Source organism: Ictidomys tridecemlineatus, chromosome 1, assembly GCF_052094955.1.
Source record: "Ictidomys tridecemlineatus isolate mIctTri1 chromosome 1, mIctTri1.hap1, whole genome shotgun sequence".
Lineage (NCBI taxonomy): Eukaryota > Metazoa > Chordata > Mammalia > Rodentia > Sciuridae > Ictidomys > Ictidomys tridecemlineatus.
Genome location: NC_135477.1, coordinates 74,697,932 through 74,718,736, shown reverse-complemented (window position 1 = coordinate 74,718,736; position 20,805 = coordinate 74,697,932). Strand labels below are relative to the sequence as shown.

General features: G+C 34.8%; 1 protein-coding gene and 1 pseudogene across 1 annotated transcript in view; one reads left to right on the top strand and one right to left on the bottom strand.

Moving 5' to 3' along the window:
- Positions 1-463: 463 nt before the first annotated feature.
- On the top strand, positions 464-1,613 carry LOC101969066 (ribonucleoside-diphosphate reductase subunit M2 pseudogene; annotated as a pseudogene).
- Positions 1,614-6,221: 4,608 nt separating this feature from the next.
- The window catches only part of Ptpn20 (protein tyrosine phosphatase non-receptor type 20), a 101,491-nt gene continuing 86,907 nt past the window's right edge, over positions 6,222-20,805 (bottom strand). Inside the window, exons 10-11 of the mRNA XM_078042706.1 lie at positions 20,328-20,543; positions 6,222-6,721 (exon numbers count right to left, since the gene is read on the bottom strand). Of these exons, the coding sequence (XP_077898832.1) occupies positions 6,632-6,721; positions 20,328-20,543 (306 nt within the window). The 3' untranslated portion in view covers positions 6,222-6,631. The remainder of the gene's footprint in view (positions 6,722-20,327; positions 20,544-20,805) is intronic.

The window sequence follows — 20,805 nt, the reverse complement described above, 5'->3', positions numbered from 1 at the left end:
TAAATGGTTTTTGGACACTTATACATATTCATATTTGTTTCTTTTTTTCTCATTTCTAGCATTTTTCATGAATCAGTATTTTGAGGATTAGAATGTTTATTAGTATATTTAAGTTTTGTATTCTTTTTTGTTGTTGTTTTTACTATACATATTTTTTCTTTCACTTGTTTCCCTAGATTCTCTCTTTTCTTTTGCTAACAGCCAATTTCTATTGTTCTTTCTTTCACTCTTCCTTTAACTTTTTACTTCTATTTTCTCTCCTCCAGCCTCATAATCATACATCACTTCTGTTCTTTCCCTGATCACTATTCGAAATTGTAAACCTTTTTGCAAATGTGCAGTTTTTATGATGGGAAATAACTGATTTCATCACTTCTGTTTATTGTGACACTTATAATTACAGATATTGAGTGTTGCAGGTCCCACTTAGCCACTTTGTCCACTATCACCTCCATGTCTGCAAATGCCACCACTCACCAGCATCTCAGACCAGCAGCAGCTGCAGCTCTTACCACTGAAGGGGTTCAGCCTGACAGACAAGGAAAACACCCCCCAGCCCTCAGTGGGACCTGAATCCTAGTCAGTAAGACTGCAAGGAGCATCTTCTAGGAGCCCATGGAGCTGAAAACTAAAGTACTGCCCCCAGCACGGAGGATGAACTACTAAACTGAGTGAGAACCCTCACTGCTTTGTCTTCTTTCCTATCAGATACCATGATATTTGGCAGATTTCTAAGAAGGCTGAAGGTTCCTTTTTGACAGATGGGGAGGTGGCTATTTCCAAGGACATTCTGCACTAGGAAGCCCTGAAATCTGAGGAATGATATTTTATGTCTCATATTATGAATTTCTTTGCAGCAAGTGATGGCATAGTAAATGAAAATTTGGTGGAGTGATTAAGCCAGGAAGTTCAAATTACAGAAGTTCACTGTTTCTATGACTTCCAAATTGCCATGAAAAACTACATTGTGAAATGTATAGTCTCCTTATTGACACTTAAAAGATTTCAAAGAAAGGGAATTTCTCTTCAATGCCATTGAAACAATGCCTTATGTAAAGAAAAAAGCAAATTAGGTCTTGCATTGGATTGGGGACAAAGAAGCTACCTACAGAGAATGTGTTGTAGCCTTTGTGGCTGTGGAAGGAAACTTCTTCTATGTTTCTTTTGAATCAATATTCTAGTTCAAGAAACAGGGATTGATGCCTGGCCTAAGTTTCCAGTGAACTTATTAGCAGAGATGAGGGTTTACTTTATGACTCTGCTTGCCTGATGTTCAAACACCTGCTACACAAACCATTGGAGCAGAGAGTAAAAGAAATATTTATCAATGCTGTCAGCTTAGAACAGGAGTTCATCATGGAGGCTTTGCCTGTGAAGTTCACTGGGATAAACTGCACTTTGATGAAGCAGTATATTGAATTCGTGGCACACAGGTTTATGATGAAGCTGGGCTTTAGCAAGGTTTTCAGAGTAGAAAATTCATTTGACTTTATGGAGAATATTTAATGGAAGACAAGATTAACTTCTTTGAGAAGAAAGTAGGTGAGTATCAGAGGGTGGGAGAGATGTCAAATCCAACAGGGAATTATTTTACCTTGGATGCTGACTTCTAAATGAACAGAAGATGGGATCTTATTTTGCTGATTTTTTTCCCCTTATTACCCCCACAAAAAAATCGACTAAAATGAATTCAACACTTTACCGTTATGTATATCTAAAAAAGAATTTTAAATTTTTAAAAAATACTTTTTAAAAAAGGCAACAGCTCAGATATGGCCAAGAAGTCATAGTGTGCTAACTACAGAATGATTAACAGATGTACAGAAAGATTAATTTTAAATAGTTATCATGTATCTTGACTTCTTAATGAATTTTCTGATTTTTGCAGTAGTCTATTATTATTATGTGAGCAAATAAACAAATGATCATTTTGGTCTATTTTTTCAATATGTATCCCAATCATTCCTCTTTTGTATCATTACTACATTGGTAAAATAACTTTGGAGCAATCCTCAGCTATAGTGCTAACAGGAGGTACTGTTTTATTGAATGGAAGGCTGTATTTTTGTACCCTCAAATCTGATGTTGTGGTTGGTTTCTAAAACATGTGCTTCATCGTGTTTTATTTTTTATACAGGGGGAACTGAGCCATATATCCAGTTGTTTTTTCATGTTTTATTTTGAGATAGGGTCTCACTAAGTTGCTTAGGTTCCCTCTAAACTACTGAGGCTGACCTTCTACCCCAGCCTTCTGAGTTACTGAGATTACAGCCAAGCACCACTGTGCCTGACTTATATTAGATATCTTTTAAGATACTTTGTAATTCATGATGAGATAATTACTGCTACTTTTTTTAAGAGAGAGTGAGAGAGGAGAGAGAGAGATAGAGAGAATTTTTAATATTTATTTTTTAGTTCTCGGCAGACTCAACATCTTTGTTGGTATGTGGTGCTGAGGATCGAACCCGGGCCGCACACATGCCAGGCGAGCGCGCTACCACTTGAGCCACATCCCCAGCCCATTACTGCTACTTTTTAAAAAATGTTTTATTAGCCCATTATAGTTATAGTATACATGAATTTCAGTATTTATAGAAGCACCATTTATTAGTACATTTGGATTATAGCTATAGACCAATAAGGGCTACATTAAGCAATCCATCACCTCCATTGAATTCCACTGCCCTGTTTTCTTAATGGATACTTTCCAAATCTTCTGGTTCAATTACTCAAACCTTGAGACAACTTAAAAGAAAGTTAATTCTTATTAGGGACTGGAAAAATTAAATAGGAAACAGAACTTTCTTGTTTTAGAGTTTTTCAAGGTATTTTCTTTTCAAATTTTTCAATAGAAATAAATCACTGAAATGACTTTTGAGTAATAAATGTAAACTTTACTGAAAGTTCAATAATATTCTATGAAGATTCAGAAGTAAACGGACCAAAGAAAAATGATTTATACTGATATGAGAGTAAATTCTATAATGTTTATTTCTGAAAAGCTTTGATTGAACACCTAAGCATCATTAAAAATATGTATTTCAAGTTGAAAGCTAATAAATGTATAATATACTTATACTTAAATATTTTAAAACCTCCTTTAAATTGGCTTTCATATACTCACAGAGGTGTCAATGAAAGTTTCATATTCATCTCCTAGGCAGAAAATGATTCATTATTAGTATAAAACTTAGTATTTCAATTCATCAAAAGTTTTTAATTTGAATTCACCTTCCAAGAAGGAAATGAAAACAAATGCAATCAGTATTTCCATATTTAATTATTAAATTTCCCTGCAAAACTAAAAATAGTCCAGCTGTAAAAATATGAGGCAAATATTAAAGAAGGGACATGTTTCAAATCAAGATGAGAGGATTTTTCTTTACAAAAACATTTCAAGGCTGAGATAAATAAAATAAAAATACTTCAGGCAATACATAGTAAACATTTTCATTTAAATAACAGCATAGAGTCCTTCTCAGAAACTGTTATACATTATACCTATTATTTTACAGTTAACAATGAAAATGAAATTATAGATATAATTATTACAGATTCAAATATTTTTAAAATGAAATTAATGATGAGCATAGACTTATTTATATAAACAATGTAGATGGCTAGAATCATCAATTTGATTTAATATCAAATACATTTCTATAGAATTATTTTTAAAATAAGAATTATAAATTTTAATTCAGCCAATTTGTTTTCCTTTTTTTAAGAGAGAGAGAGAGAGAGAGAGAGAGAGAGAGAGAGAGAGAGAGAATTTTTAAATATTTATTTTTTAGTTTTTGGCAGACACAACATCTTTATTTGTATGTGGTGCTGAGGATCAAACCCAGCACAGCGCTCATGCCTGGCAAGCAGGCTACCACTTGAGCCACATCTCCAGCCCCCAGCCAATTTGTTTTCATTCAGCCAAAACAATAAGCCTCTTAGAAATTTAGTACTTAAAGATTAATATTAGAAATTTTTCAATATAATGATAGAATATTTTGATCTCAACTGAATTATACTATACAAAGAAAATTATCAGTTGTTCTGTGGCTTATAATGTGGTCACCAAAACTTCTTGACCAAAAAAAAATATGATTATAATTGTATAAAGCAAACTCCTATAATAAAGTGAATGAAATAATGGCCAGAATATTTTTGAAACTAGAGTGTGGATATTTTCTGTCCATAAATTTGGTTTATGAACACAAATAAATTTGGTTTTCCAAAATTAATTCCAAGATCCAATATCTAAATATTTTAGCAGAGTAGGGCAACAATGGAAAGAAATGACTTAATGGGCCTCTGGAATGAAAAAAAAAAACTATTGTAAATCCTAGTTTGAAAAATACATCTTATATAAAAGATATAATGAATGTCTCAGAATTACATAATGATGCTTATATCAAAGTTTGTTGGTCAAGTAAATGGTAAGAACTAAGTAAAATGTAAGATTTGCTTTTTAACAAAGCAACCTGAGTAATACGTTAAGTGTTAGAGGGGGATTGGAAAGAAATTGGGCTGGGCAAACATTTGTTCTTGGGCTCTCTATATAATCAACTATTTTACATTTGAACTGTTCATCACGGCATCCATGTAATAGAGAAGAGGGACTCTGCCTACCTATGAGGTGCTTCCCAGAGCAAGAAGGCCTTGTCTTGCTGCTCTAGAAAAACAGTGTCTTCTCAAATCCTAGAGCCTAACAAGAAGAATAGGAAATGGAAGTAATTGATGTCAAAGTTAATCCATCCTCATTGGACTCCTTTTAAATTGAGTCATTCAAAGACCAGCTGGAAGTACAGACTCTAGCTAAAGAATATGGATACACATTTGTCTTGAAATTGGGGAGCAAAATTAATCAAATTATATTTTTATATATGTTTGAATAGTATACAATAAAACCCACCAATCCATAATTAATATGGGCTAATTATCCTTTACTGGGCATTGTAATCCCTTCAACCAAATAGCCAAGCTGTAGTTGTTTTTATGTAACTTTTGTTTCACTGAAAAACATGGGAGAATGTCCTGATAATGTCCAGTAAGGTCGATGAGTAAACACTGTTAACCCCACAACAAATGATGCTGCCTTCAGGAAGATCTGGGAAATGAAAAAAAACAAAATCGACTGATATACCAGAAATGCATATTGTATATTTAACAACTCTCTTCACTGCAGCATGAACTCCGAGACACTTGGTAATTTCAAGTGAGAGGAACAGAAGTCTTTCTCAATTCAAACTCAGAAGTTTCCGAAGAACTTCAAGCACAATTACATGGCAAAATTGATACTGCTCCTATATACATACATATATATGAAAAACAACACAATGATAAGTAATTAACACTAATAGCCACTTTTGGAGAACACATTTGTAATTTTTCAACCACATAGGATAACTCCCTGAAAGAGCAAACACTTAACTACAAATAAGTAACTTAAGTAAGAACATCTTTATCTAAATATATATTTTAAACTATGAAGAAGATAGCTTTTCATAGTGGTAGTGTCATAATCAATGAGGTTGATATGAGATGTGATTATTGCTAATTGAAAAAAAAATTAACAAAACATGAGGAAGATAGTTAAATGATCATAATACAGTTCTCAGTCTAGACATAGTTTATTGAAGTCTTAACTAAACTAAGGGGAAACTATCTCATTTTCCTTATATCTGAAGTTCTTATAAACTGAAGTCTGATGCCTAAAAACATGGTTTTTCCATAATGCCATGCTGTTTAAGTGACTTATCTAAAATTATTTGTTAATAAACTTATGGATAACAATTTGAGATATCTACCAGCACCCACAAATACTTCCTGAGAATGGAGTGGTATCAGAAGAAGTATTAAAAAATAAAGGTACACAATTCTTTGTTTTATACCTTGTCATTTTTGCATCTTTACAAGAAAAAATTTAATTGTCTTTTTAAATACTTTTTATTTTGTAGCATAGGTAGTAAATTGGAAGTTGTACAGAAAGGTCCTTCTCCCAACTTCCCCCAATGATAATACCCTGCATAATCTTAGTACAATATCAAAACCAGGAAATTGTCACTGAGATAATCCACAGAGCTAATCCTATATAAAATTCTAAACAGCCTCTTATACTAATCTTTATATATATAAAATCTAAATTCCATATATATAAAAATTTGTGGGTAATTATTTTCATTTTAAATACTCTCTTCTCATAGTGAATAACTATAATTATTTTCATTTTAAATACTCTCTTCTCATAGTGAATAACTAATCTATGACATAAAATTTTCTCTTTTTATGACATGCCAATAACAATATTTACTGGCAAGTAGGTATCTCAAATTGATATCCAGAAATTATCAAATAACTTTTGATACTAGTCTTAAATAGCATGGCATTATAGAAAAGGCATGTGTTTAGGCATCAGACTTCAGTTACAATGTTGGCAGCTCCTTCCCTTGCTATCTGAGTGACCCAGTGGAGAAGACTTCATTGCTTCATTGCCTTAAGTTCTTCATAAGAGTATCATAGCAAAATGATATTTACTAATGTCTACCTCAAATAGTAAGAATTCAGTTATACCAGGTATATAAAAGAGCTTTATAAATTACCAAGTGCTATACAATGTTAATCTTTGTGTTCACTATTCTTATTAGAATTTACATGGCAAAAAACTTACCTTCGTTTGAATCATGCCAGAACGTTGTTCTCTCATTTGGGTCACTATATTCTCAAAGCTGAACTGTAATAAGATGACAGTAATTTTGTATTATTCATGAAGGGGGAAAAGCACAACCCCAGGGATTGTCAAATGAGTACTACATACCTCTTTTTAGCAAAAGAGATGTCGACATGTAACCAGAAATTTCTCATTTCCAGTCACTAGAAAATGTGCCTTTTTAAACTTACTCCAATAAATAAGAAAGACTTATTGTAATAGGTTTTCAGGAAAATGCAGGAAGCAATCATTTATAATAAAAAATATTCTCCAATATACAAACAAAATGATCTTAAAAAGAAATAACAACATATTTGCCCTTGCATACACCTTTGTGTTATCCAATGGAAGAACTGAAAGCCGCAATGTAAGACTGGGAAAACAGAAGATTTTCTCTACCTTCAAGAGTAGCATAGCTGTTTCTCCTATAAGCAGCCCTGTCAACTCAAATGGAAACTTGAACAAAAGTTGGTTCAACACCAGATTCTGCACCTTTATGCAGAGACTGGTACAACCTGGAGTGTTTACTGAGTGGGTGCAGGTTGCAAGAATTGGGTGCTATCCACAGTGAGAACAGATACTTTCTAGGAGGTATTTAGAAACTTAGAGCAATCTAATATTGGAGCAGCATTAGGAGTATGACCAGCTGAACAAGTCACAGACCACCTTAGGAGTTGCTGATCTTGCCTGAAGAGTCCTATGTGATACAAGCTCATTACAGTCATGTATTGCAAGGCCATGTCAACATGAAATATTTTAATCCAAAAGAATATAAAGTTGTTTTTTTTTTTTTTTTTTTTTTTTTTTTTTAGTGCAGGGGATGTAGCTCAGTGGCAGAACAGAGAGCTTGCCAAGCATGTATAAGGCCCTGGTTCAATCCCCAACATTGAAAAAAATATTAAAAATAGGCATTCCTTTATATTTATAACATGTCATTCTTATCATCTTCATAATAAAAATAATAATTAAAGCTTTCTAAATATTTTTATTTTTGTAACAAAGGTAAACAGGAAGTTGTACAGGAAGGTCCTTCTTTCTTCCAACTTCCCTCAATGGTACTACTATCCAGCATAATTATAGTGCAATATAAAAAAAAGGAAGTTGTCGCTGGAACAATTCACAGAGCTTATTCAGATTTCACTAGTTTTATGCAGTCATGTATGTGTATTTATGTGGATTTCTATACAATTTTATTACTTATGATGATTCATGTAACCACAACCACTATCATAATACAGAGCTGATCCTTTATACCACAAGATTTCCTTGTGCTATTCCTTCACAGCCAGCGACCAGATCATAAACCCCTGACAACCAGTGATCTCTTCTTCATCTTTATAGTAGTATTATTTCAAGAAAGTTACTGAATTGAATGACAATATCTAACTTTTTGAGGTTGATTTTTTTCTCTCAGGGTAACTGTTTTGAGATTTATCCAAGTTATTCCATTTATTAGTGGTCTCATTCCTGTTTTTATTGCTAAATAGTAATCCATGGTATAGATGTGTACTGGTTTCCAGTATGGAGGTGTTATGAAAAAATGTGCTAGGAACATCTTTGTACAAATTCTTGTATGAAATTTTCATTTATGGGATAAATGCCCAAGAATCCTACTGATGGATTATATGATAAGTTTAGTTTCTTTAAGGAAACTACAAAAGTATTTTCTAGAGTAGCTATACCATTGTAAGTTCCCAATGTATGAGTATAGGTAATATAAGGGTAATCCAGTTTCTCTGAATCTTTGCCAGCATTTCTCTAAATCTGCACCAGTATTTTATGGTGTCACTATTTTTATATTAGCTATTCTGACAATAGTACACACATCAAGGTTTAATTTGCTTCCCAAAAGATAATGAAGCTGACAATCTTTTCATGTACTTGTCATCTGTATACTCTGTTAAAAACTCTGGTCATGTCTTTTACCAATCTCTAACTGGTTTGTTTATTGTTGTTGTTTCACTACTGATTTTTGAGGATCCTTTATATATTTTAAATGCAAGACTTTTCTTGGCTTGCGAACAGTTCTTCCAATTTTTAACCTGTCTTTTCATATCTTATTAGGGTACATTACAAAACAAATTAGGCCAGGAAAAGATAAATCTATTTGCAGATAGCAAAAATCATAAATATAGAAAATTTCAAAGAAACAAAAACTAAATAAAAATCTTTCAGAATTAATAAGTGAATTCAAAATTCAAAAAGAAAGGTCACAGGATACGAGATCAACTTACAAAACCAACTGTATTTCTACATTTCATGTTCATTACAGTAGGAATGTGGAAATTGAAAGAAAAACAATACCATTTACATTTGCTCTAAAGAAAATGAAACAGGATAAATCTAACAAAACATCTACAGGGTCTGAAAATTACAAAATGATGAAAAAACACAAATACCACCTAAATGAAAGGAAAGATATATCACCACACTCATGGATTAGATGATTCATCATAGCAAAAATGTCAATTCTTCCAAATTAATCTACAAATTTAAGATAATTTCTAACAAAATCACATCAAATTCTTTTTGTAAACATATCCAGCTAATTCTAAAATTTGTATCAGAAAACACAGACCCTATAATGCTCAAACAACTTTGAAAACGAATAATAAAAGTGGAAGGAATCATTCTATCTAATGTTAAAACTTAGTACATAACTATAGAAATCCAAAGAGTAATATTGGCAGGACATATATACAGATCCAAGGAATATAATATAAAACCATAAATAGAGCCATATAAATATGCCCAACAATTTTTGACAAAAGTATAACAGCAATCAATAGAGGAAGAGCAGCCTTTTCCACAAATAGTGCTGGAACAACAGTATTGCTTTTAAGCCTAGAATTTTTTTTTTTTTTGGTACTGGGGATTAAACCCATGGGTGCTTTACTACTGAGTTATATCCCTAGCCCTTTTTATTTTGAGATAGAGTCTCACTAAACTGCTTAGGTCCTAATTTGCTTAGCCTGGCCTCCTCGAATTTGTGATCCTCCTTCCTCAGTCTCCTAAATCTCTGGGACTATAGGTATGCATCATTGCACCTAGGTAAAAATAGAAAATTTTTTAAAAATTTAAAAACTGAACCTTGACCTAAATCTCACACTGTACATAAAAATTAACTTAAATCTAAAACATAAAAATACAGAATTTTTCAAAAACAACATGGAAAAATTCTTTAGGATACAAGATAGGTAATGACTTTTTTGACTTAACATCAAAAGCACGACACACAAAGAAAATTTTTAGGTCTCATAGAAATGAAAAATTTATTTCTTTGAAAGCTTTAAATTGTGACTTCATATTATATTTATTAATATTTCTAAATTGTGGAAATAAATCTGTATTATCAGTCTTTAACCTTAATTTACTGATGATGAAATAAACATGGATTTTGGTCAAGAAAAGACACAACTTTCTCAATGAGGCCATAGTGGTCAAAATAAATGACAATAGAGGTGACTGAAAAGAAATTAACACCAAAAGAGTTTTCATACTAATTTTATCTTGAATTGTGACTCCTCATGAATTGAATTATGTAGTATTAATTGTGAAGTGCTAAGACCATATGTATTTATTTGCAAAGATATACTGACTATAACTATACTGTTTCACAAAATAATCATTAACTTACTTGTCCTTTTTATTCATTTTTATTATTTATTTATTTATTTAGGTTCTGGAGATTGAGCAGACCAGAGTGCTATACCACTGAGTGACATCCCTAGTCATTTTTTTTTTTTGAGACAGGGTCACACTCAATTACTAAGGGTCTCAGTAAGTTGCTGAGGCTGGCCTTGAATTTGCAATCCTCTTGCCTCAGCCTCCTGAGTAGCTGGTATTACAAGTGTGTGTCACCACACCCAGCCTTATTTGTCATTTATAATAATAACTAAAAATGAATCCAAAGACAAAGAATTATTTTATAGAATATTAGATAAAAAAAGCTAACAGAAGCTGATGGTGAATGTTTCATACATAATATTAATGTTCTAGAGACTATATATAAAGGAATAATTTGAATTGCTAAGATTAATATACACATACACATTTGTCAAAACAATGGTGAGAGACTATTTGAAAGATGTGTTCTTGGAAAGTCTGGCAAAAAGATATCATTTTCTTATTATATCACAGAGTTAGATAAATTTGGGGACTGGCTAATGATAGGGAGTGGTACCAATTTATGGAACAAAAATAAGTAGAAAAGTATTTACTATTGAAATTTAATGAAGTCATTGATATGGATAACATAGTGATTCTTTCAGTATATGTGTGACATGAACATAATATGGTAAGGAAGAATTCTTCCTTTTTCTCAGTTTGATTACCAATAAACTCTTACTAGTTTAAAACTGTATAAAAATTCAAAGCACTACATTTTCAACAAATTTGAGTGACTTGAAGATCGCTTTTTATGTAGTATGATATTATGATAGGAAAGCTGAAATAACCAAAACAATGTAGTTGGTTGAGGTAGTTACACAGATGAAGAAATTTGTGCCAGAAGAAAAATCAAAAGGCTGCTTCAAAAAGATTCTTGCTAACAAAAAAACAAAAGCAAAAACCAACACCTGCCAGATGAACTAAAGTGTGCTTAGTGCCATAGTACAAATTTTTATTAAATATAGGGCAATGTGTTAAATTGGGGATTATTCTCCTTATTACATGATCATTCTCTATGTTAGCTGAAAATTAACAATTATTATTGCATGCCGAAGATGGTTAAAGAAGGGAAAAGTTCTGCTGAGAATATCTGAAATCCTGCAAGTCAAGAACTAGTTTGTGCTACGTGCAATGGCACACACCTGTAATCCCAGCATCTCAGGAGGCTGAGGCAGGAAGATTCTAAGTTCAAAGCCAGTTACATCAATTTAGTAAGGTCGTAGCAACTTAGCAAGACCCTTTCTCAAAAAATAAAACAATGAGCTGGGGATGTTGCTCAGTGATTAAGCACCCTGGGTTCAATCTCTGGTACAAAAAAATGAGAGAGAGAATGGATTAATAACTTTCTTGATTAAATGCATGCTCTCGTGGGACTGGATTAGTTACTACTGGACAGGCCACCCCTCATGTTTATTCTCTTCTGTACACACTTGCTTCTCTTACTATTTCCACCATGAGTTAAAGTAATACAAGACCCTTGCAAGATGCACTGTCTGATCTGGAACATTTCTGGTTCCAGAAGTATGATACAAAATGAACTCTTATAAAATAAACCTTTGTTTTACAAAATACCCTATGTCTCAGGAATTCTATTATATCAACAGAACATTAGATTAATACATATCTAACACACTAACCACAATCTTGGATGTCACATCAATATCTTAAACTGCTTTGAAAGTTTCTAAATGCTTACTCCTAATTTTTACATACTAAACTTGCTGCAGATAGCAAACATGCTCTGATGAATAAAATTTCTGAGGAGAGTAGAGGAGGGCATCACTAAGAACATTTATGTTAAGTGACAGCTCCGTGATCTATGGAAAGTCAATAAAGAAACAATAAATGGATTTCCTATTTTTGAACCATTATAAATTTCATCAGATCAGAGCATCTTTAATTGTAAGATGCACCATTATTTTATATATCACTAAGAAAGAAAAATACTAACAAGTAAATGACATAAGATTAATTATAAGATACATTTTTTTTCTGTAATATACTTTATTTATTTATTTATTTATTTATTTATTTTTATTGTTGGTCGTTCAAAACCTTACACAGTTCTTAATACATCATATTTCACAGTTTGATTCAAGCGGGTTATGAACTCCCAACTTTACCCCGTATACAGATTGCTGTATCACATCAGTTACCCTTCCATTGATTGACATATTGCCTTTCTAGTGTCTGATGTATTCTGCTGTCAGTCCTATTCTCTACTATCCCCCCTCCCCTCCCCTCCCCTCCCCTTTTCTCTCTCTACCCCTTCTACTGTAAATCATTTCTTCCATTTGTATTATCTTGTCTTACCTCTCCATTACATAGTTCTTGATATATCATATTTCACATTTTGATTCAAGTGGGTTATGAACTCCCATTTTACCCCGTATACAGCTTGCAGAATCACATCAGTTACACTTCCATTGCTTTACATATTGCCATCCTAGTGTCTGTTGTATTCTGCTGCCTTTCCTATCCACTACTATCCCCCCTCCCCTCCCCTCCCCTCCCCTCTTCTCTCTCTACCCCCCCTACTGTAATTCATTCCTCCCCCTTGTATTATTTTTCCCTTTCCCCTCACTTCCTCTTGTATGTAATTTTGTATAACCCTGAGGGTCTCCTTCCATTTCCATGCAATTTCCCTTCTCTCTCCCTTTCCCTCTCACCTCTCAACCCTGTTTAATGATGGTCTTCTTCTTGTGCTCTTCTTCCCTAGTCTGTTCTTAATTACTCTCCTTATATCAAAGAAGACATTTGGCATTTGTTTTTTAGGGCTTGGCTAGCTTCGCTTAGGATAATCTGTTCTAATGCCATCCATTTCCCTCCAAATTCTATGATTTTGTCATTTCTTAATGCAGAGTAATACTCCATTGTGTATAAATGCCACATTTTTTTTATCCATTCGTCTATTGAAGGGCATCTAGGTTGGTTCCACAGTCTTGCTATTGTGAATTGTGCTGCTATGAACATCGATGTAGCAGTGTCCCTGTAGCATGCTCTTTTTAGGTCTTTAGGGAATAGACCGAGAAGGGGGATAGCTGGGTCAAATGGTGGTTCTATTCCCATCTTTCCAAGAAATCTCCATACTGCTTTCCAAATTGGCTGAACCAATTTGCAGTCCCACCAACAATGTACAAGTGTACCCTTTTCCCCACATCCTCGCCAGCACTTACTGTTGTTTGACTTCGTAATGGCTGCCAATCTTACTGGAGTGAGATGGTATCTTAGGGTGGTTTTGATTTGCATTTCTCTGACTGCTAGAGATGGTGAGCATTTTTTCATGTACTTGTTGATTGATTGTATGTCCTCCTCTGAGAAGTGTCTGTTCAAGTCCTTGGCCCATTTGTTGATGGGATTATTTGTTATCTTATTGTCTAATTTTCTGAGTTCTTTATATACTCTGGATATTAGGGCTCTATCTGAAGTGTGAGGAGTAAAGATTTGTTCCCATGATGTAGGCTCCCTATTTACCTCTCTTATTGTTTCTTTTGCTGAGAAAAAACTTTTTAGTTTGAGTAAGTCCCATTTGTTGATTCTAGATGTTAACTCTTGTGCTATGGGTGTCCTATTGAGGAATTTGGAGCCCGACCCCACAGCATGTAGGTCGTAGCCAACTTTCTCTTCTATCAGATGCTGTGTCTCTGATTTGATATCAAGATCCTTGATCCATTTTGAGTTAACTTTTGTGCATGGCGAAAGAAAGGGATTCAGTTTCATTTTGTTGCATATGGATTTCCAGCTTTCCCAGCACCATTTGTTGAAGATGCTATCCTTCCTCCATTGCATCCTTTTAGCCCCTTTATCAAATATAAGAAAGTTGTAGTTTTGTGGGTTGGTTTCTGTGTCCTCTATTCTGTACCATTGGTCCACCCGCCTGTTTTGGTACCAGTACCATGCTGTTTTTGTTACTATTGCTCTGTAGTATAGTTTGAAATCTGGAATCGCTATACCACCTGATTCACACTTCCTGCTTAGTATTGTTTTTGCTATTCTGGGTCTTTTATTCTTCCATATGAATTTCATGATTGCTTTCTCTATTTCTACAAGAAATGCCGTTGGGAATTTGATTGGCTTTGCATTAAACCTATAGAGAACTTTTGGTAATATCGCCATTTTGATGATGTTAGTTCTGCCTATCCATGAACAGGGTATATTTTTCCATCTTCTAAGGTCTTCTTCAATTTCTCTCTTTAGGGTTCTGTAGTTTTCATTGTATAAGTCTTTCACCTCTTTTGTTAGGTTGATTCCCAAGTATTTTATTCTTTTTGAGGATATTGTGAATGGAGTGGTTGTCCTCATTTCCATTTCAGAGGATTTGTCGCTGATATACAGGAATGCCTTTGATTTATGCGTGTTGATTTTATAACCTGACACTTTGCTGAATTCATTTATTAGCTCTAACAGTTTCTTTGTAGACCCTATTGGGTCTGCTAGGTATAGAATCATGTCATCTGCAAATAGTGATAATTTAAGTTCTTCTTTTCCTATTTTTATGCCTTTAATTTCTTTCATCTGTCTAATTGCTCTGGCCAGTGTTTCGAGAACTATGTTGAACAGAAGTGGTGAGAGAGGGCATCCCTGTCTTGTTCCAGATTTTAGAGGGAATGCCTTCAATTTTTCTCCATTCAGAATGATGCTAGCCTGAGGCTTAGCATAAATTGCTTTTACAATGTTGAGGTATGTTCCTGTTATCCCTAGTTTTTCGAGAGTTTTGAACATAAACGGATGCTATACTTTGTCAAATGCTTTTTCCGCATCTATTGAGATGATCATATGGTTCTTATTTTTAAGTCTATTGATGTGGTGAATAACATTTATTGATTTCCGTATATTGAACCAGCCTTGCATACCAGGGATGAATCCTACTTGATCATGGTGCACAATTTTTTTGATATGTTTTTGTATCCGATTTGCCAGAATTTTATTGAGGATTTTTGCATCTACGTTCATTAGAGATATTGGTCTGTAGTTTTCTTTCTTTGAAGTGTCTTTGTCTGGTTTCGGAATCAGGGTGATGTTGGCCTCGTAGAATGAATTTGGAAGTTCTCCCTCTTTTTCTATTTCCTGAAATAGCTTGAAAAGTATTGGTATTAGTTCTTCTTTAAAGGTTTTGTAAAACTCTGCTGTATACCCATCCGGTCCTGAGCTTTTCTTAGATGGTAATCTTTTGATGGTTTCTTCTATTTCCTCAATTGATATTGGTCTGTTTAGGTTGTCTATATCCTCCTGACTCAATCTGGGCAGATTATATGACTTAAGAAATTTATCGATGCCTTCACTATCTTCTATTTTATTGGAGTATAAGGATTCAAAATAATTTCTGATTATCTTCTGTATTTCTGAAGTGTCTGCTGTGATCTTGCCTTTTTCATCCCTTACGCTAGTAATTTGAGTTCTCTCTCTTCTTCTCTTCGCTAGCATGGCCAAGGGTCTGTCAATTTTATTTATCTTTTCAAAGAACCAACTTTTCGTTTTGTCAATTTTTTCAATTGTTTCTTTTGTTTCAATTTCATTAATTTCAGCTCTGATTTTAATTATTTCTTGCCTTCTACTTCTTTTGCTGTTGTTTTGCTCTTCTTTTTCTAGGATTTTGAGATGAAGTATGAGATCATTTATTTGTTGGTTTTTTTTTTTTTTAAGGAATGAACTCCAAGTGATGAATTTTCCTCTTAGAACTGCTTTCAATGTGTCCCATAGATTCCGATATGTTCTGTCTGTGTTTTCATTTAACTCTAAGAATTTTTTAATTTCCTCCTTGATGTCTTCTAAAACCCATTGATCATTCAGTAACCTATTGTTCATTCTCCAAGTGATGCATAATTTTTCCTTCCTTCTTTTATCGTTGGTTTTCAGTTTCATTCCATTATGATCAAATAAGATGCATGGTATTATCTCTATTCCTTTATATTGTCTAAGAGTTGCCCTGTGACATAATATATGATCTATTTTTGAGAAGGATCCATGTGCTGCTGAGAAAAAAGTATAGCTGCTTGATGTTGGGTGGTATATTCTATATATGTCAATTAAGTCTAGGTTGTTAATTGTGTTATTGAGTTCTATAGTTTCCTTATTCAACTTTTCTTTGGAAGATCTGTCCAGTGGTGAGAGAGGTGTGTTGAAGTCTCCCATGATTATTGTATGGTGGTCTATTAGACTCTTGAACTTGAGAAGAGTTTGCTTGATGAACACAGCAGCACCGTTGTTTGGGGCATATATATTTATGATTGTTATGTCTTGTTCGTGTATGGTTCCCTTGAGCAGTATGTAGTGTCCTTCTTTATCCCTTTTGATTAACTTTGGTTTGAAATCTATTTTATTTGATATGAGTATGGACACTCCTGCTTGTTTCCGCAGTCCATATGAGTGATATGATTTTTCCCAACCTTTCACCTTCAGTCTATGTATATCCTTTCCTATCAAATGCGTCTCCTGTAGGCAGCATATTGTTGGGTCTTGTTTTGTGATCCATTCAACTAGCCTGTGTCTCTTAATTGGTGAGTTTAAGCCATTAACATTTAGGGTTATTATTGAGATATGGTTTGTTCTTCCAGCCATATTTGTTTATTAATGCTGCTAAACCTGATTTGTTTTCCTCTTTGATTATTTTCCCCCCTTTACTGTCCTACCTCCCACTGTTGGTTTTTATTGTTGTTTTCCATTTCCTCTTCCTGTAGTGTTTTGCCAAGGATTTTTTGAAGAGATGGTTTTCTAGCTGCAAATTCTTTTAACTTTTGTTTATCATGGAATGTTTTAATTTCATCTTCCATCCTGAAGCTTAATTTCACCGGATACACGATTCTTGGTTGGAACCCATTTTCTTTTAGCGTTTGAAATATGTTATTCCAGGATCTTCTAGCTTTTAGAGTCTGTGTTGAGAGATCAGCTGTTATCCTGATTGGTTTACCCCTAAATGTAATCTGCTTCCTTTCTCTTGTAGCTTTTAAAATTCTCTCCTTATTCTGTATGTTGGACATCTTCATTATAATGTGTCTAGGTGTGGATCTCTTATGATTTTGCACATTCGGCATCCTGCAGGCTTCTAGGATTTGGGGTTCTGTCTCATTCTTCAAGTCTTGGAAGTTTTCTCATATTATTTCACTGAATAAATTGTTTATTCCTTTGGTTTGGAGCTCTGTGCCTTCCTGTATCCCAATGACTCTTAAGTTTGGTCTTTTGATATTATCCCATATTTCTTGGATGTTCTGCTCATGGTTTCTTAGCAGACTTGCTGAGCTGTCTATGTTCTTTTCAAGTTGAAATACTCTGTCTTCATTGTCTGATGTTCTATCTTCTAAGTGATCCACTCTGCTGGTAGTATTCTCAATTGAGTTTTTAAGTTGGTTTATTGCTTCCTGCATTTCTAGGATTTCTATTTGTTTGTTTTTTATTTCCTCTATCTCCCTGTGAAATTGATCTTTTACTTCTTGGATTTGTTTATGTAGTTCCTTGTCAATGTGATCTTTCATTGTCTGATTTTGCTGTCTCATGTCTTCCTTGAGACTCCAGATCATCTGAAGCATGTATATTCTGAACTCTTTTTCTGACATTCCATCTGTTGCAGCTATTACCTCTTCTAGAGTTGAGTTGACCTGCATTGCCTGTGGTCCTTTCTTTCCTTGTCTTTTCATACTGCTGGCGTTTCTTTCTGCTTGGTGAAACTGTTGTGTTTTTGAAAATTTCCCTCTATTTATTTATATTGCTCTTGTATAGTTGAAAAGTCTCCCTTGCAGGACAGGTGGTGGCTGTGATCCTCCACCAATTGGTGCGATCCGTCTACCACGCTGGCGGGCCCTAGGTCTGCTCTGCTGGCCGGTCGAAGGTCCGCCTACCGAGCAGGCGCGAGGGGCACCTCTGTCTCTCCGCAGGTTGTTGGGCCTAACCTCCCGATGGGTCCCCCGGTACGCCTACCTTGCAGGCACTGGGGGTGGGGCCGGCTCCGGCCTGCAACAAGCCGCTGGGCCTGATCTGCCGGTGGTCACAGTCCTGCCTACCTTGCAGGCACTGGGGGAGGAGACGGTCCTGCCCCTCAGCAGGCCGCTAGGCCTGATCTGCTGGTGGTCACTGTCCCGCCTACCTTGCAGGCACTGGGGGAGGGGACGGGCCTGCCCCACAGAAGGCCGCTGGTGGGTCGCAGGACCGCGTTCCCTGCAGGCGCGTGTGTCAGCTCTGTCTCTCCGCAGGTTGCTGGGCCTGACCTGCCCGTGGGTCGCCGGTTCTCCTACCTTGCAGGCACTGGGGGTGGGGCCGGCTCCAGCCCACAACAAGCCGCTGGGCCTGATCTTATAAGATACATTTTAAGTTTTAAAGTTTAAAGAAGCTATAATGTGGAGTGGAAGCAATGATCCCTACTTAGACTTGATGATGAAAGATAATATTTATAGCTTTTCCAATTGCCACAAGGGACACAAAATAAGGGTAAATACAAAATTAAGAAATTACAATGGATAATATATAAATAAGAAACATGCTAAAGTATTTTCTACTTAAAGTATAAAATATTAATTATAGAAATAAGATAACAGACTCTGCTAATATCAGCATTTTTAGGACATTTTCATTTTTTGACTGCCTCATATATATTATTTTCTTTTCTTTTAGTACTAGGGATTGAACCCAAATGCACTTTACACTGAGCCCTTTTTTATTTTGAGACAGAGACTTGATAAATTGCTCAGGCTTGCCTCAAACTTGTGATCCTCCCAAGTAGCTAGAATTACAGGTATGTATCACATACCTGGGTCTATGTCCTTTTTGGTAATGATACTCTGAGTTTGCTTTGGGAAACTATATTTTTTTCATTCTCAACCAAATGAACTGAGGTAGATGGACCACTACATCCCTCTGTTATTAGTTCATAAAAGAAGCTAATTTTCAGTCAGAAAAGGGACATACTCGAAGATTTTGGCCTGAACTTCTGAAAAACAGATGTTCCTCCATCCTCCAAGGAATAATTGGAATTAGATTTTTACTCCCTATTTGATATTATCTGAGAATGAGTGCTGGAACCACAACGGCCATTTTTCTGCTACCAAGGAGAACTTTCACTGTTAGAGTATGACTTTGCAAAGTCTGAGAGGGCAGGAATTTGACGCTGGTTCTGACAAAAACGTAACTTTACAGAATATGCTTGCCAGGGCAGATGTTTAGAAACCTGTTTCCTTACGGCTGAGGTATGCACTTTCACATTTCTTGTGATCGTTCTATCAGCCACTTTCCCCCTAGTGTTTGCTCAGTAAATAGGTAATGAGAAACAGATGTCTTCCTCTCCTCACTCCTGCAGCATAGGAATACAGTTCAGTAAGTAAGCCCTTTGAGCCACAGATCTCAAGTCACATTCCCAATCAGTTTAGGCAATAACAGTTTAATCACCATATATTAGATCCCAGTATCTATCTCTTACTAGTTCCAAATTTAGGAGAAAATTAAAGGATTGTTAATGCTTAACTAAAACCCAACAATATTATTGCCCTTATTTTATATAAGTGTACTGAGTTTGAGAGAGAATGAGCAAGTTACACAAAGTCACCAAAATCTGATGTGGTAAAATTGACAGTCAAACCTAGAGACATCTCATTAGCTCTGAAGTCTATATTTTTTCAGTGTGCTCAAATGTACTAAAAACCGGCATAGTTCATTTACAAGATACTAGATACTAAAAACCATGGTGGGTTACAGAGGAAAGAAAAAAGAAGATAAAATCCTATTAACTGTGTATCTAATATATTTTCAGACACTATTCCTAAGTGATTGATTTATATTATTTCTTAGATCCTCACAATCACACACCTCCCCCCGGAACCTACAGTAAGTTAAGTGAGAAGCAGGTATCCAAATCTCATGTACTTTCAGTTTTTAAGTTGCTCCTAAAGGCCAAATATTAGTCTTCCAATATTATCAGGCTGTTACAAGTAGTGTTACATAAACAGCATTGTTTTATCTGTTTGATTCACATACTTACTGAAAAGTTCTTTTCAATAGCACAGAACACAGCATCCACACATATGAATACCCCTGTTCGGCCTACACCAGCACTGCAGTGAACCACTATAGGTCCTGTAAGGTGGCTCTTCCTTACATAACGAACATATTTTATGAAATCATCTGCTGAAGTAGGAGTGCCATGGTCTGGCCAGTTAGTGAACTGCAAGTGTTTTACAGAGTGGCTAGTTCCTGTCTGTCAGAGAGAGAGAGAGGGGGGGGGGAGGGGAGAGAGAGAGAGATTTATTGATTTCTTATACAAGAGATTTAATTTCAATTTCTAATATACCAATAATAATACAATCCTTATAATAGTGGACATACCATATTATACTAATATTATATAAAACTTTCAAAGAGAACTCAAACCTAATTTTGATTTATAAAAATTCTGAAAGTTGCCAGGTTTGAATTTTTTCTCAATTTTACAAAGGAGAACTCAATAAAACAATGAAAAT